Source organism: Nerophis ophidion, linkage group LG03 (assembly GCF_033978795.1).
Source record: "Nerophis ophidion isolate RoL-2023_Sa linkage group LG03, RoL_Noph_v1.0, whole genome shotgun sequence".
Taxonomy (NCBI): Eukaryota; Metazoa; Chordata; class Actinopteri; order Syngnathiformes; family Syngnathidae; genus Nerophis; species Nerophis ophidion.
The window spans coordinates 52,956,643-52,972,805 of record NC_084613.1 but is presented as its reverse complement, the minus strand read 5'-3'; the positions used below and the strand labels follow the sequence as shown (position 1 = coordinate 52,972,805).

The window sequence follows — 16,163 nt, the reverse complement described above, 5'->3', positions numbered from 1 at the left end:
TAATAATTGTAATAATGATACATATTATTTGTTATTGTGATACATTTTGTTTAATGTTTTGATGACTATTATAATATTATCCATACTGTTGCTATTATTTTTTAAGTTTTCCTTTTTTAATAAAAAAAATAAATATATATATATATATATATATATATATCTATATATATATATATATATATATATATATATATATATATTTCTATGTCTTTACAATACCATTGTAAATTTATATCGTAAGTATTGTAAAGCTGAAATTGGGTTGCATATGGGGTTGCTCTATTTTCTTTAAATAAATTGATTAACATTGTGTGTGATTTTTCCAAATAAAATACATTAAAAACAAAAACTCAGCCATTTTACTTAACGTTATTTTGACCACAGGACCAAGGCTTAGAAAAGTTAGCCATATTAACATTTGCATGTCATTCTAATTAATGTGCATTCAATATCTTCTTTTCTTCTGATAAACTTAAGTTAGAATCACGTGCATATATAATGCACTTAAAAATTACATGTTACGTAAAATGTCACATTATTGTCAGCAAGTTATGTCAATATGCCAATGTAATAGCGGCACAATTTAACAAAATAGTTTGTAAAAAGTAAAGTAAATGCAACCAAAAAATTTTAACTCCTAAGAAATTACAAAATAGGGTCTCTCCACTGGTATTTATGTCTGTATAAAGTTAAATGGAATAAATCTCCTTCTATAAAAAAAAAAAATCAATTGCATCAATGAAACATTGTGTTTGATTATCAAAACAAGTGAATCCATGTATTTCATTACCTGTGCTTCCATGTTGTTATTTTCTGCACTAATTATCTGTTCAGTGCCATCATCCATTTCATCCTCCTCCATAATTCTCTCAGGCTCTTTCATAAAGCTGGGCTTTTCCTGCAGTAGCCACGTTCGGTACACTTTGATCACCTTTCTGGTTGCCGATGCCTCACACGACGGTAACAAAAAAGCCTTAAAGATGGATAAACGCAATTGTTGCATTTCATGACCAGAAACAAAATGTGTTACAAGGTGGAATCCTTGCAACAAACCCCCAACAGAGGGCAGTAGTGTACATGTAATCTCAGGATGCTCAGCATGACTCAGATTACAAAACCCAAAACCAGTGAAGTTGGCACGTGTAAATCGTAAAGAAAAACAGAATACAATGATTTGCAAATCCTTTTCAACTTATATTTAATTGAATAGACTGCAAAGACAAGATAGTTAATGTTCAAACTGAGAAACTTATTTTTATTTTTTTATTTTTTTACAAATAATCATTAATTTAGAATTTCATGGCAGCAACACATTGCAAAAAAGTTGGCACAGGGCCATTTTTATCACTGTGTTACATGGCCTTTCCTTTTAACAAAACTCAGTAAACATTTGGGAACTGAAGAGACCAATTTTTGAAGCTTTTCAAGTACAATTCTTTCCCATACTTGCATGATGTACACCTTAAATTGTTCAACAGTCCGGGGTCTCCGTTGTAGTATTATACACATCATAATATGCACACATTTTTAATGGGAGACAGGTCTGGACTACAGGAAGGCCAGTCTAGTACCCACAATCTTTTACTACGAAGCCACGCTGTTGTAACACGTGCAGAATGTGGCTTGGCATTGTCTTGCTGAAATAAGCAGCGGCGTCCATGATAAAGAAGTTGCTTGGCTGGCAACATGTGTTGCTCCAAAACCTGTATGTACCTTTCAGCAAACATGGTGCCTTCACAGAGATGTAAGTTACCCATGCCTTGGGCACTAAGACACCCCCATACCATCACAGATGCTGGCTTTTGAACTTTGCATCTATAACAGTCTGGATGGTTCTTTTCCTCTTTGGTCCGGAGGACACGACGACCACAGTTTCCAAAAACTATTTGAAATGTGGACTCGTCAGACCACAGAACACTTTTCCACTTTGCATCAGTCCATCTTAGAGGAGCTTGGGCCCAGCAAAGCTGGCAGCGTTACTGGGTGTTGTTGGTTCGCATTGCATAGTAGAGTTTTAACTTGCACTTACAGATGTAGCGACAAACTGTAGTTACCGACAGTGGTTTTCTGAAGCATTCCTGAGTCCATGTAATGACATCTTTTACACACTGATGTCAGTTTTTCATGCAGTACTGCCTAAGGGATCGTAAGTCACAGGTGTTCATTGTTGGTTGTCGGCCTTGCCACTTACATGCAGTGATTTTTCCAGATTCTATGAACCTTTTGATGGTATTACCGACAGTAGATGGCGAAATCCCTAAATCCCTTGCAATACCTTGTTGTAAATGACTGAGCATGGAAGCTGCTTTTATACCCAATCATGGCACCCACCTGTTCCCAATTAATCTGTTCACCTGTGGGATGTTCCAAATAAGTGTTTGATGAACATTCCCCAACTTTCTCAGTCTTGTGCCAGCTTTTTTGAAACATGTTACAGGCATCAAATCCCAAATGAGGTAACATTCTCCAAAAATAACAAAGTTTACCAGTTAAAACGTTAAGTATCTTGTCTTTACAGTATATTCAATTAAATATAGGTTGACAAGGATTTGCAAATCATTGTATTCTGTTTTTATTTACACAACGTGCCAACTTCACTAGTTTAAGATATTTACAATGCAAAAATCTATTTCTTAGTATAAGATTAAGTGATGCTTTTTAATCAGAATCCCATGAACCTACCTGGTGGAAGACCTCGTTTACAAAATTCACATTGTCCCTGGTTGATAGTAGGATGGCATGCACCATGTCATAGACATAGCGGTGCTCCTCCTCGATGCTACATAAACTGGAATCACTGGCCCGTCGGTCTGATAGAGTGCTGCTGTTGGAATGGCTCTTCTCAGTCTCCCCCGCAGTTCCATTCGTATCGGTGTCTAAAATCTTCTCCTTTTCCTTCTCCTGGCTGCTACTGCCTGCAGTGACAGTCTGGACACAAGATACACCATCTAATACATCAACTGAATACCGCTCATGCTTGAAAGTTACCCGTGATTATATTAATCTCTCAATAATAACACACCACATCATTCACAATGCCCACCTGGATGAGTTTGGGAAGGACTTCGGTGCCGTTCTTGGTGCTTGGAGCTGGCACAGCACTACTGACATACTTCTTCTTCAAAAAGAAGGTGACTAGCCAAGTGATGAAGGCCACACGAGGCGCCAGGTACTGGTCCCTGGTGCAGAAGGTGCTCTCATTGTTCCTTGTCACTGGTACATACAGGGGTTTTGGTCTATGATGTGGAAGGTCTGATTGGGGGAGAAAAAACAAAATAAAGTTGGAGATTTAAGGACGGAAAAATAAAAAAGTTGTTCGTATCTACTGGTAAGTAAGGTTGGGTATCGTTTGAATATCATCCCATACCGGTGCTTAAACGGGACCTGAACGGGTACTTAAAGGGGTCATATTATGTGCTGAAAATTTTAATTTTCCTGAAGGAACTCTCCTGACGGAATAAATAAAGTACTATCTAATCTAATCTAATCTATCTATTATGATTTGTTTTCTATATTTAACATTTTCTTGTGGTCTACATAACATGTAATTGTGGTTCTCTGATCAAATGTTGCATAGATCATGTTTTATAGACTATCATCAAGCCGCTTTCCAACTGTCTCTTAAGGATGCGGCAGATTGTGAGTGGTCTTATGTGTCTCCACTTCAACTGCATCTTCTATAGAATAGAATAAAATGAAATAGAATAGAATAGACTTTAATGTCATTATATTTGCATATAACGAGATTAAAGACTCCAACCTAACGTGCGGTTGTTGGAACAAATATGGGGTAAAATAAATAACACAAGAGGTAATAAAGGAAAAACTAATCATTAGAATAAACAGACTACTATCCAATAAAAATAACTAGCAATCCTGTACAATATACAAAACACTGTAGAAATACAAAATACTGTACAATATACAGAACAAGACAAGAGTACCGAAGTAATAAATAACAATCAGTGTCGGACGTATTGTACTCGAAGGGCAGTATTGCACAGTAGGGTATTAGGGCAGGATATTGTATAGGGTTGAATTATTATTATTATAAGTTAGAGTTCAACATGGTGACAGCTCTGGGAAAAAAGCTGTCTCTGAGCCTGTTTGCTCTGGCTCTGATGCACCTGTAGCGCCTGCCCGATGGTAGCAGGTGGAACAGGTGGTATCCAGGGTGTGTGCTGTCTTTGGTGATGGTTTTTGCTTTCTTGAGGCAACGGGATTTATGTTTGTTCTATCCAACAACCCATATGTTGCAGTTAGTCTCGAGTCCACTGACAGACATACGTTAGAACTATACGCTATAGCAGAGGATGCATGGGCCAGCCAGTCAGCCCCAGAACAAGAGGATAGAGGAAAAAAAGGAATTTATTGACTACAACGTCAGACTACAATGGTGGAATTGAGCAAAGCTCTTCTGTAAATCTTTATATATTATATTATATATGGATATATCAGCTGACGTCCCCAATGAGAACAACTTTACAAATAGGGCAAATTTGAAACGGGTCATTTGGAGATGTATGGAGGAAGCTGAGAAATAGTTTAATAAATATCTCTGCCATGTCTTCATTGTTTGATCTCAAAATTTGGGGATTTATGCAGATCCCAAATACATAAGTACATACAGAGGTACCAATAGGTAAGGAAAGTTGGTTTTGAATGATAGTTCTCTCTTTTAAAAAAAAAGGAAAACATACACATTTTGTAAAAAATGTTTCCATCCATTCATTTTCTAACGTTTGTCCCTCTTTTTAATTTTACAGATTTGTGTAAAAAGCAAGTTGAAAGAAATGGTAGTTTAAATATTACGTGAATGTTGTCTATCTGTGCTGGCCCTGCCATGAGGTGGGGACATGTCCATGGTGAACCCCACTTTCTGCCCAAATGCATCTGTGATTGGCTCCAGCACCCCCCGCAACCCTGAAAGGGACAAGCGGTAGAAAATGGATGGATGGATAAGTAACTAAGTACAAAGTTCCCACCTGCCGTAGCTGCGCTTTGTTACAGAAAAGAGGGCAAAGACAAGCACCTATACCAACTCATGTATGCCCCCACCTCTTCACAGTAAGGAAGAGAAACTGCACACAGTTGGATGAATTCTCTGCATTTTGCTACCCGATTAGAAAGACTAATGGTGCCACACTTACAATAAATACATTACACAGGCTGTACAAAGTAATTGTGTAAGTGCATCTACAAAATTAAAATTTAGCAATATGCTTGCAGAAATGGATGCGTGTCTTAAACACTAAGATTGTAAACTCACTTGCGCACAATTCAGAGAGGAAAGGCTGCCGACAGCCTCATCATAGGTTTCCACGTCGTATATGGGCAAGTGCAGTCAGCACTGGGCACAGTGTGCTAAGTTGGATTTCTTCCTTTCGCACTTAAGCAGAGAGGGATGGTCCACTGCAGCCTCATATAAGCTTTTTGTCCTTTATTTGATTAGCGGATGTGCAAATTTAATATGTAAAAATTTTTTGGAAATCATACAAAAAAAACATTTACAACACAGTTGATGGAACAAATTTTAATGGGGACCCATGATTATACTGTTTAGCTCCTCCCCCTCTAATTAGGAAACACAAAACGGGAAAGAAAGTATTTTTTTCATATAATTGTGGCACGATCATAATAACACTGATGTGCAACATGCAGTGACATATCGTATTTTACGGACCATAGGGCGCACCGGATTATAAGGCGCACTGCCGATGAATGGTCCCTTTTTTTGATCTTTTTTCATATATATGCCGCACCAGATTATAGGGCGCATTAAATGAGTCATATTATTATAATTTTTTCCTAAATTGAAAACACTTTCTTCTGGTCTACATAACATGTATTGGTGTTTTTTTGGTCAAAATGTTGCATAAATTGTTTTACAGATAATCTTCCATCCGCTTTCTAACAGTCGCTTCCGGATGTCTTATTTAAGTGGCTCACCTTTGGCAGCTTCTTCTCCTCGTCATATTTGTTGTACCATTGTAGCGTGCAAGGATGGGAGTGGAAGAAGTGTCAAAAATGGAGCTAACTGTTTTAATAATGTTCAGACTTTACTTAAAGGCCTACTGAAATGAAATTTCCTTATTTAAACAGGGATAGCAGGTCCATTCTATGTGTCATACTTGATAATTTCGCGATATTTCCATATTTTTGCTGAAAGGATTTAGTAGAGAACATCAGCGATAAAGTTCGCAACTTTCGGTGCTAAGAGAAAAGCCCTGCCTCTACCGGAAGTCGCAGACGATGACGTCACATGTTGATGGCTCCTCACATATTCACATTGATTTTAATGGGAGCCCCCAACAAAAAGTGCTATTCGGAACAAGAAAATGACAATTTCCCCATTAATTTGAGCGAGGATGAAAGATTCGTGTCTGAGGATATTGATAGCAACGGACTACAAAAAAATAAAATAAAATAAAAACAAGTTAAAAAAAAACGCGATTGCATTGAGACGGATTCATATGTTTTTAGAGACATTTACTAGGATAATTCTGGGAAATCCCTTATCTTTCTATTGTGTTGCTAGTGTGTTAGTGAGTTTAACAGTACCTGATAGTCGGAGGTGTGTCTCCACAGGTGTGTTGACGCGCAATGTCTCATGAGGGAAGTCGACGGCAGCTGTATGGACGGCACAAGCTCAGCTGATATCTTGTAAGAAGCGACTTTTTACCACAATTTTCTCACCGAAACCTGCTGGTTGACATTCGGTTGGGATCCATGTCCGCTCTGATCCATAGTAAAGTTTCACCTCCGTGAATTTTAAACAAGGAATCACCTTCTGTTTGTGTGGCTAAAGGCTAAAGCTTCCCAACTCCATCTTCCTACTTTGACTTCTCCAATATTAATTGAACAAATTGCAAAGGATTCAGCAACACAGATCTCCAAAATACTGTGTAATTATGCCGTTAAAGCAGACGACTTTTAGCTGTGTGTGTGCGCAGCGCTCATATTCCTAACAGCCCGTGACGTCAAGCGTACACGTCATCATCACACAAATTTTCAAGAAAAAACTCCCGGGAAGTTTACATTTTTATATTTGGTTATAAGGCACACTGTCGGGTTTTAACAAAAAAGATTTTAAGTGCGCCTGATAGTCCGGAAAATGCGGTAAATGCTGCTAACAGCAGCTTTTTAATGCAGATCAGTATCGATCTACGAGTGTTCAGGTGTACCTAATGACAGACTCGAAAAAAGATTATAAATGTGATTGTGGAGCAAAATGTATGCACAATTTACACCAAAGCATATCTAATACATATTATCTAAACCACAAGAAAGTGTTTTGAATATAGATTAAAATAATCGTACGGCCCTAATAATAATTTCCGTTGATCATTATTTGTTTTTGTTTTCAACATCTGTGGTGCATACTGATATTTACTGAAAATGAAAATGTGTAAAGAGTGTTCCAAACACAAGGAGTACTGTAAAGTAAATGTGTGAATGGAGATTGAAGACGTATGTTTGTGTGAAGTGAAAAAGCGATGTGCATTCACGATCACATTTAGATCTATCTATAACCAAATGTAGATTGTTCTGGGCTGTATGAGGAAAATAGAGCAGCCCAAATCACTTGATGAATAATATTCAACAAGCCTTGATATATAAAACAAAAATATTCCCTGCATGTACCTGCACACCCCTTACCTAATAAAGGCTTGTAGAGATTAGTGAGTTTAGTGAAGGAGGGGAAGATATGTGGAAGGTAGTACTTCTTGAACAGGCTGAAGAGAAATCGGAAGCCCGTTTCCTGGTTCTCTCTGTTCCTCCACTCTAAACTGGATGCCTAAAAGGTAGACAAAACAAAGACTGACGAGGTAAGGCTATAGCAAGTGGAGATGAATCCTCAGTCAATCACTGTTTGTTTGCAGCACATACATTAAAGATAACAAGAAAGCCTACAAAAGTAACACGGCGTGAGCATTGAAACAAATTATACAAACAGACTGTATACATTTAACAACTAGCGTTATGATTGCTTTTATTCCCAATGTACAATTTGTGTAACATAAAAGCACTTGAAGAAATGCTCAATTTTTTGTAAACGTTTGTAGGTAAAGCAATACTTTTCTTGGCACCCATTTGAGGCGACTTCTTCACAGTTGAAGGCACAATGCCACGAATCATAAAAGTTAAAATTAATGCACTTTTTTACTTCAGATGAGGCTGAACGTTTTTGTAGTGACTTGTGCTGGTTGGCGCAAACTAACAAAGCATTTTCTTCATTGGGTTTCATCGTGGACATGATGATGTGGCACAGCCGGTTTTACATAAATGAAAATAGGCTGACTCGCGCAATGATGTTTTGATACATTTCTAACATTTATGAATAATCTGGTGACGTCATACTTGAACAAAATTCCAAACGGCTGGTTTGAATCCCAAATGTTTGGGACATATGCAGATCCTAAATACACAAAACAGGTACCAATAGGTAAGAAAAGTTGGTTTTACATCATAGGGCATTTAACATGTACCCAATAAGATCCATGTGGTCTTTCCCCTCAGCAATTACCTGGATCACCATGAACTTGAGCAGGGTTTCAAGAATGTAACAAGTCTGGTCATCTGCTACCTTTTCACCGACCCCAGCAGGAACAAGGGGGGTGATCTCTTCTGGCACCACCTTGGCTGCTCACATGACACAAACAGTCACCACTAAGTGGTACATTTTACTGCAATAACGCAATAACCGCACACAAAGTATTATGTCAGAACCTATGTGTCTTGTCAGCTCACCGTCAGGAGGGTTAGAGAAGGGGTTGTATATGATGGTGTCAAGGGTGCAAGGCCCTCTGGATGAGGGCACTGCAGGAAAACCTGGTACCAGACAGGCAAAGATAAGAAACTGCTCCTCAGCACAGTTGTCTCTCAGGGCCTGCAGCCACAGCAAGAAGAGACGAATCCCTTCACATCGGATCTAAATGAGAAAGGGGATAGAGGGATTTTAAAAGTGATCATTATGGATGTGTATCATTTTATGCAAAAAAAAGACCCAAAGCAAGTACAGTCAATGATTGTGCATATAACAATTTTAGTAGATACAGGGCATATAAAAATTATTCATAAATGGGTTAAATGGGGTGTACTTGTATAGCACTTTTCTACCTTCAAGGTACTCAAAGCGCTTTGACACTACTTCCACATTCACACACACATTCACACACTGATGGAGGGAGCTGCCATGCAAGGCGCTAACCAGCACCCATCAGGAGCAAGGGTGAAGTGTCTTGCTCAGGACACAACGGACGTGACGAGGTTGGTTCTAGGTGGGATTTGAACCAGTGACCCTCGGGTTGCGCACGGCCACTCTCCCACTGCGCCACGCCGTTCATGCACAGCGCTTCACTTTTGCCACATTTTGTTACACCATATTTCCAAAATGAAATACCTTCCTTTTTGTCCTCAAAAAGGAAGGAATATTGACATAATATTGAATCAAAATCAATGTTATTATGAATTATTGAGCTATCCAAGTTTCCGATTACTTCACATCAAATATTCCACTAAGAAAAATGTTTTTGGTGGAAGATTTAGCAAATTTGTTAAATAAATAATAATAAAAAAATGTATATTTCGTTGTTTTCTTACTGTACCGAAAATGAACCGAACCGTGACCTCTGAACCGAGGTACGTACCGAACCGAAATGTTTGTGCACCGTTACACCCCTAGCGGTTAGGCAATTATATTATCCGCAACTGCATCACTAAAGTCGTCATCCACCCGCCATCCACCCAAACCAACATTTTATCAAAGCCACAACCGCCCGCCACCCGCCCGTTGTTATATATTTAATATAGACGATGCAAGGCATTAGTGAGGTTAGAAAGTGTAACTCCCTCCAAATAACACAGACACACTGGCTTTCTTGAACTGATTTATTTTTGTGCACCATTACACCCCTAGCGGTTAGGCAATTGTATTATCCGCAACTGCATCACTAAAGTCGTCATCCACCCGCCATCCACCCAAACCAACATTTTATCAAAGCCACCTTCCTTTTTGTCCTCAAAATTCTAGGAACAATACACCAAAATGACAATGTGAAAATGTTTTTTGTTTCATCAGACCAGATCATTTTTTATTTCTCATGGTCTGAGTCTTTCAGGTGGATTTAGCAAACTCCAGGCCGGCTGTCATAAACTTTTTACTAAGGAATGGCTTCCGTCTGGCCACATAGATGGTTGTCCTTCTGGAAGGTTCTCTTCTCTCCACACGGAAATGCTGTAGCTCTCAGAGAGCTACAGCATGGTCACCTCCCTCACTAGGGCCCTTCCCCACCAATCGCTCAGTCAGGGATGGGAATGAAGATTTACAAAAATCAGCTGAAAATGTTTTAATCCTAAAACACAGCTTTGCGTAAGGCTGCACAGCGGCCGCACTCCGCTAGGGGGGTCTGGGGGCATGCCCCCCAGAACAATTTTGAAATCTATGTTAGTTTAGGATACATTTCCTGCTATTTTGAGTCAAAATCCAAAAAATATTCTTCTGACCAAAGTTTCACATTTATTAGCAAATATTTTCATAAAAATGTACCATGTGATGAAATTTACGTATACAAGTTTACACATATCAAATTCTTGCACACTTTTGGATTATTTGGAATTTTTTGCCTTGTACTGATAACTAGGTCAACGCAGGGTAGAGATGTGCGGTTTGCGGTTTCATCCGCGGATGCGGGTCGGGAGGGTGACATGACGAAAAAATAGATTCGAAATAGATTCGGGCGGGTGGCGGTTGAACCATTCGGAAATATATATACATAGTTAAATGTTATGTTGAAGAGGTTCATTTAGCCTACTGACGTGTATTTATAAATGGTTGATTTATATAGGCTAGTAGGTAAAGTGTTGTACCTGACAACACTTGATGGTACAATCCATATAACACGTCACAGACAACGTCACGCTAACATCACGTGACACCTCTGATGAAGGCTGCAGAAGCAAGTTAGCCGAAACTTGTCAGGTACAACACTTTATCTTACTAGCCTATATAAATCAACCATTTATAAATAGTTAAATGTTGTTACCCACATATGAAAAACGAGCATCACTCTTTGAAACAGTATGTGGGCATACTTTTATTTTGAAGTGTCTCGTTTGGTCTGTCGACGGATGTAAGGAAGCTACTTCCGAGTATAGCTAACGAGGTATTTGTTTGTCATTTGTTGGTATTTTACTTGGTAAAATGTTTGATCCACATGCTGTGCATGTTATTATTTCTACGTTTGTAACGTGCTTTATCTATTACAGTTTTCACGTTGAATTTGAAGGGAAAGGAAGCCTTCATATAAATCAGTTCAAGAAAGCCATTGTGTCTGTGCTATTTGGAGGGAGTTACACTTTCTCACCTCACTAATGCCTTGCATCGTCTATATTAGATATATAACAACGGGCGGGTGGCGGGCGGTTGTGGCTTTGATAAAATGTTGGTGGATGGCGGGTGGATGACGACTTTAGTGATGCAGTTGCGGATAATATAATTGCCTAACCACTGGAGGTGTAACGGTGCACACAAATTTCAGTTCGGTACGTACCTCGGTTCAGAGGTCACGATTCGGTTCATTTACGGTACAGTAAGAAAACAACAAAATATATATTTTTTTATTATACAAATTTGCTAAATCTTCCACCAACAACATTTTTCTTAGTGGAATATTTGATGTGAAGTAATTGAAAACTTGGATAGGTCAATAATTCATAATAACATTGATTTTGATTCGATATTATGTTTTGAGCAATGACAGTTAGAAAGAAAAAAAACAGCTTTGGTTTATTAGTCAACGTTGCAACATTTTATAAATTATATTTAGCCTTTAAGCTTTTTTATTTCACTTTTGTTTATGTTTTTGTTTATTTTAATAGTATTTTTACAATGTGCCGTGGGCCTTTAAAACATTAGCTGTGGGCAGCAAACGGCCTACGGGGCACACTTTTGACACCCCTGCTATGATAATAAAAAATAAAATCTGATAAATCTATGGTTAAAAAGAAGAGCCTGGCGACGCATGCGCATTTATCATAACTCTCTCGCTCTCTCTGTCTCCATCTCCCTCATGAATGTTGCTGCCGTGCAGCACTTTTAGTTTTTGTTTTTAACCCCTTCTTAACCCTGAACGTACATTGAAAATACACACAACCCTTAACTTAAAATGCCGGACATTTGAGGCATTTAAGAAACTCCACCTGGACAGCTCCGCAAAGAGGACATATCCGGTGAAAAGAGAAGGTATGGTCAGTCTATCATAGCCCGGTCGCTGCTAGCATGCCGTGTGTTGTTTTTTTTGATTGATTGAACCTTTTATCAGTAGATTGCACAGTACAGTACATATTCCGTACAATTGACCACTAAATGGTAACACCCGAATAAGTTTTTCAACTTGTTTAAGTCGGGGTCCACGTTAATCAATTCATGGTGCCTCGGTGTGCATTGTTTACACAACGTACGGTGCGCTACTTAATATGTCCGTGTCGTTCGGTTCACCTCCGAACCGATACCCCCGTACCGAAACGGTTCAATACAAATACACGTACCGTACGTCACACCCCTACTATCTGCGAATCTCTAACGCAGAGACAAAAACCACCCTGGCGGCGCCAAAATCGGCGGAATTCCGCGGATAATTCCCATCCCTGCTCAGTTTAAACGACCAGACAGCTCTAAGAAGAGTCCTGGTGGTTTCAAACTTCTTCTATTTACTCATAATGGAGGTCACTGTGCTCATTGGGACCTTCAAGGCAGCAAATATTTTTCTGTACCGTTCCCCAAATTGGTGCCTCGAGACAATCCTGTCTCGCAGGTCTACAGACAATTCCTTAGACCTCATGCTTGGTTTGTGCTCTGCCATGCACTGTCAAGTGAGGGACCTTATAAATAGACAGGTTTGTGCTTTACAGGTGATGTCTAATGAACTGAATTTACCACAAATGGACTCCAATTAAGCTGTAGGAACATGTCAAGGATGATCAGTTGAAACAGGATGAACCCAATTTCACTTTTGAGCTGCATGGCAAAGCCTGTTAATATTTATATACATGTACCTTTTTTATTTTTAATACATTTTCAAAAATCAATAAAAAAAAAAAAAAATTGTATTGTGTGGAGAACTTTGAGGAAAAAAAAATAATTTATAAAATTTTGGCATAAGGCTGTAACATAAAATGTGGAAAAACTGAAGCACTGTGACTACTTTCCAGATGCACTGTATGGCGGAACCTCGATTTATGAAACCACTCATTATACAACGTTTTGGATTAATTAACCAGACACCAAATTAAAATATGCTTTGTTGTACAAAACTTGACTCTGTTTAACAATGATTCACCCACCAATTGTGTGACTTCAGAGCAGCTATCGTGGGCGGGCTTATCATCTCCGTTAGCTAAGCAGTCAGCAAAGCAGTGCTGCAGCTGGCTACTGTGTTTTTAGCCTTTTTATAGTTTTGCTAGCTCAATAAGAGTCCAAATAAAGCAATAGACAGGCGATGTGTGGTTGGAGACATTCAGGAAGTATCGACAACTTTGTTGTAACTGCTTCCCCAAGCCATCTCCTACTTTCTTTGGTGGAACATCATTGTAGCGACCATCATTGTTAACGTTAAGGAGTTTTGTGATTTTAAACAGTGAGTGCTCCACAGGGCTAGTGACAAATTCTGTGTGTGTGGAGGGTGCATATGAAGAGGCTTAGGAAGAGTTTTGCTAGTTGTTTTCTCTGCTTTGTTATTATATAGTTGATCCATTACCTCCTTGTTATGTCTGTTTAATACACTGGCTCTTACTATAAGTGTTTGAACTTTAGTTAAAATACAGACTTTTGTCAAGGCTGGAGCCCATTATTCATATTTGTATTGTTTCTTAGGGAGAAATTTGCTTCAGTATACAAACTTTCTATTGAAAAACTATGTTCAAGAGCCAATTAACGTGAGCTGCTGAAGCTAGCTCTCTAAACAGCTTAACAAATTAATAACTGCACTTTGACATCTTGGTGAATTTACTGAATAATTTGTAAAATAAAAAAAAATAAAATAATAATCCTATTGTGAGTGAATATTACTAACAGCATATTAATTTGTGCTAACAATGCTAACGTTAGGATAGCACTTACTAATATGCTTTACAACACACCTACAGACATCACACCTAGGACGTTTTAGTTAAAAATGAACAGTTTTAGTTATATTGTAAAACTTACAAACATTGCTAGTAGTGATGAATGAAGAATCCATAAGCGTGGGAACACTATGGATGGCTAGAACAGTGGTTCTCAAATGGGGGTACGCGTACCCCTGGGGGTACTTGAAGGTATTCTAAAAATAGCAACAATTCAAAAATCCTTTATAAATATATTTATTGAATGATACTTTGACAAAATATGAATGTATATTATATACATACAATGTGAAAAGAAATGTAACAATGCAATATTTAGTGTTGACAGCTAGATTTTTTTTGTGGACATGTTCCATAAATATTGATGTTAAATATGAATTTTTTTGTGAAGAAATGTTTACAATTAAGTCCATGAATCCAAACAAATCTCGATTACAATCCCCAAATAGGGCACTTTAAGTTGATGATTACTTCTATGTCTAGAAATCTTTATTTATAAATGAATCACTGTTTATTTTTCAACAAGTTTTTAGTTGTTTTTGAATCTATTTTTCCAAAATAGTTCAAGAAAGACCTCTACAAATGATCAATATTTTGCACTGCTATACCATTGAATAAATCAGAAACTGATGACATTGTGCTGTATTTTACTTCTTCATCTCTTTTTTTCAACCAAAAATGCTTTGCTCTGATTAAGGGGTACTTGAATAAAAAAAATGTTCACAGGGGGTACATCACTGAAAAAAGGTTGAGAACACATATATATATATATATATATATATATATATATATATATATATATACATATAGATATATATATATCTTTTTAATTTATTTTATTTTTTTTAAAACAAGCAAAAACACTGAGTGTGTTTTATTATTTGTGCCATGGCGCCATCTTTTGGATGAGTTTGCAGACTGCAGGTGATACAGTGTCCTTCCATTTACCAACTTGTATTTTTCAACCGTTCAGTCTTCTAGCCCAGTGGTTCTCAACCTTTTTTCAGTGATGTACCCCCTGTGAACATTTTTTTTATTCAAGTACCCCTTAATCAGAGCAAAGCATTTTTGGTTGAAAAAAAGAGATGAAGAAGTAAAATACAGCACAATGTCATCAGTTATATATATATATATATATATATATATATTTTATTATGAAGCCAGCGAAGGAAAATCCATAATTTAACTGCTCTGTCTTATAGGTCGCATGGTTCAATGTGTGGCAAAAAAGTAGCGGCTTATAGTCCAGGACTCTGGGTACGTTCGTAAATTAAGGTTCCACTGTATTTCTTTCAAAAAAAAGATTTAAAAGAAAACAGCATTAGTTACCTTGAATGAATTTCCAGTGTGTAGAAGCTTTTTCAGAATTGAACCTAAAAAAACAAAAATCAAGAAATAGTTATAGTTAAAACATGTGCACTCCTCCATACAACGCTGACGCTCACATACATATACAACACACACTACAAAGACAGCAGAGAATGGTTTGGTCTCCAAGGAGGAAAATTGACCTTAATATGTGGTCTTGACAGAATAGCAGGACAGGGGAGCAGGATGTCACATTTTCTGATGAAATTAAACACAAGTCGGCAGTGACATGCATTTACAGAAGCAGTTGCTGTAATCAAATGAGGTAGCTGTCTGATTGCTAAATGTCTTAGGTGGAGTGTATCTGAGGTGAGGAGTATGGACACGCTTGAATACACACTGGCACGTCTTAAAAGGAAACGACAGGTTGTCAAGAAATTTCGACTCAAATTAGATTCAGGTTCAGGAACACCGTTGTTTTTTTAAAAGATATTGTCAGCATTGATTAGTGTTGTATCATCGTCACGGGAGGATGGAATTTACTGAGAACTGAACCTTCTTGCTGCATGAAAGCCACTTGAGTGAACCACTGCACTGCATCACTGTATGGATTTGACTTATTAAATTATCTTGCAGAATAAAAATGTTTTCTTTTAAACTTTAGAACGAGGAATTTCTTAGATGTGATGTTTCATAAAATGTTTCATGTGCATCAAATAATGTATTTAAAA

General features: G+C 37.8%; 1 protein-coding gene across 7 annotated transcripts in view; it reads right to left on the bottom strand.

The window, feature by feature from the left end:
• Positions 1-16,163, bottom strand: part of ralgapa2 (Ral GTPase activating protein catalytic subunit alpha 2) — a 298,534-nt gene that overhangs the window by 206,180 nt on the left and 76,191 nt on the right. For 4 of the 7 annotated variants that reach the window (XM_061895568.1, XM_061895569.1, XM_061895573.1 and 1 more), the window contains exons 5-12: positions 15,454-15,497; positions 8,752-8,932; positions 8,528-8,643; positions 7,660-7,798; positions 4,813-4,923; positions 3,044-3,252; positions 2,683-2,928; positions 791-973 (exon numbers count right to left, since the gene is read on the bottom strand). In XM_061895568.1, coding sequence (XP_061751552.1) covers positions 791-973; positions 2,683-2,928; positions 3,044-3,252; positions 4,813-4,923; positions 7,660-7,798; positions 8,528-8,643; positions 8,752-8,932; positions 15,454-15,497 — 1,229 coding nt within the window. The remainder of the gene's footprint in view (positions 1-790; positions 974-2,682; positions 2,929-3,043; positions 3,253-4,812; positions 4,924-7,659; positions 7,799-8,527; positions 8,644-8,751; positions 8,933-15,453; positions 15,498-16,163) is intronic. The other 3 variants (XM_061895570.1, XM_061895575.1, XM_061895574.1) reach the window with 1 other exon arrangement.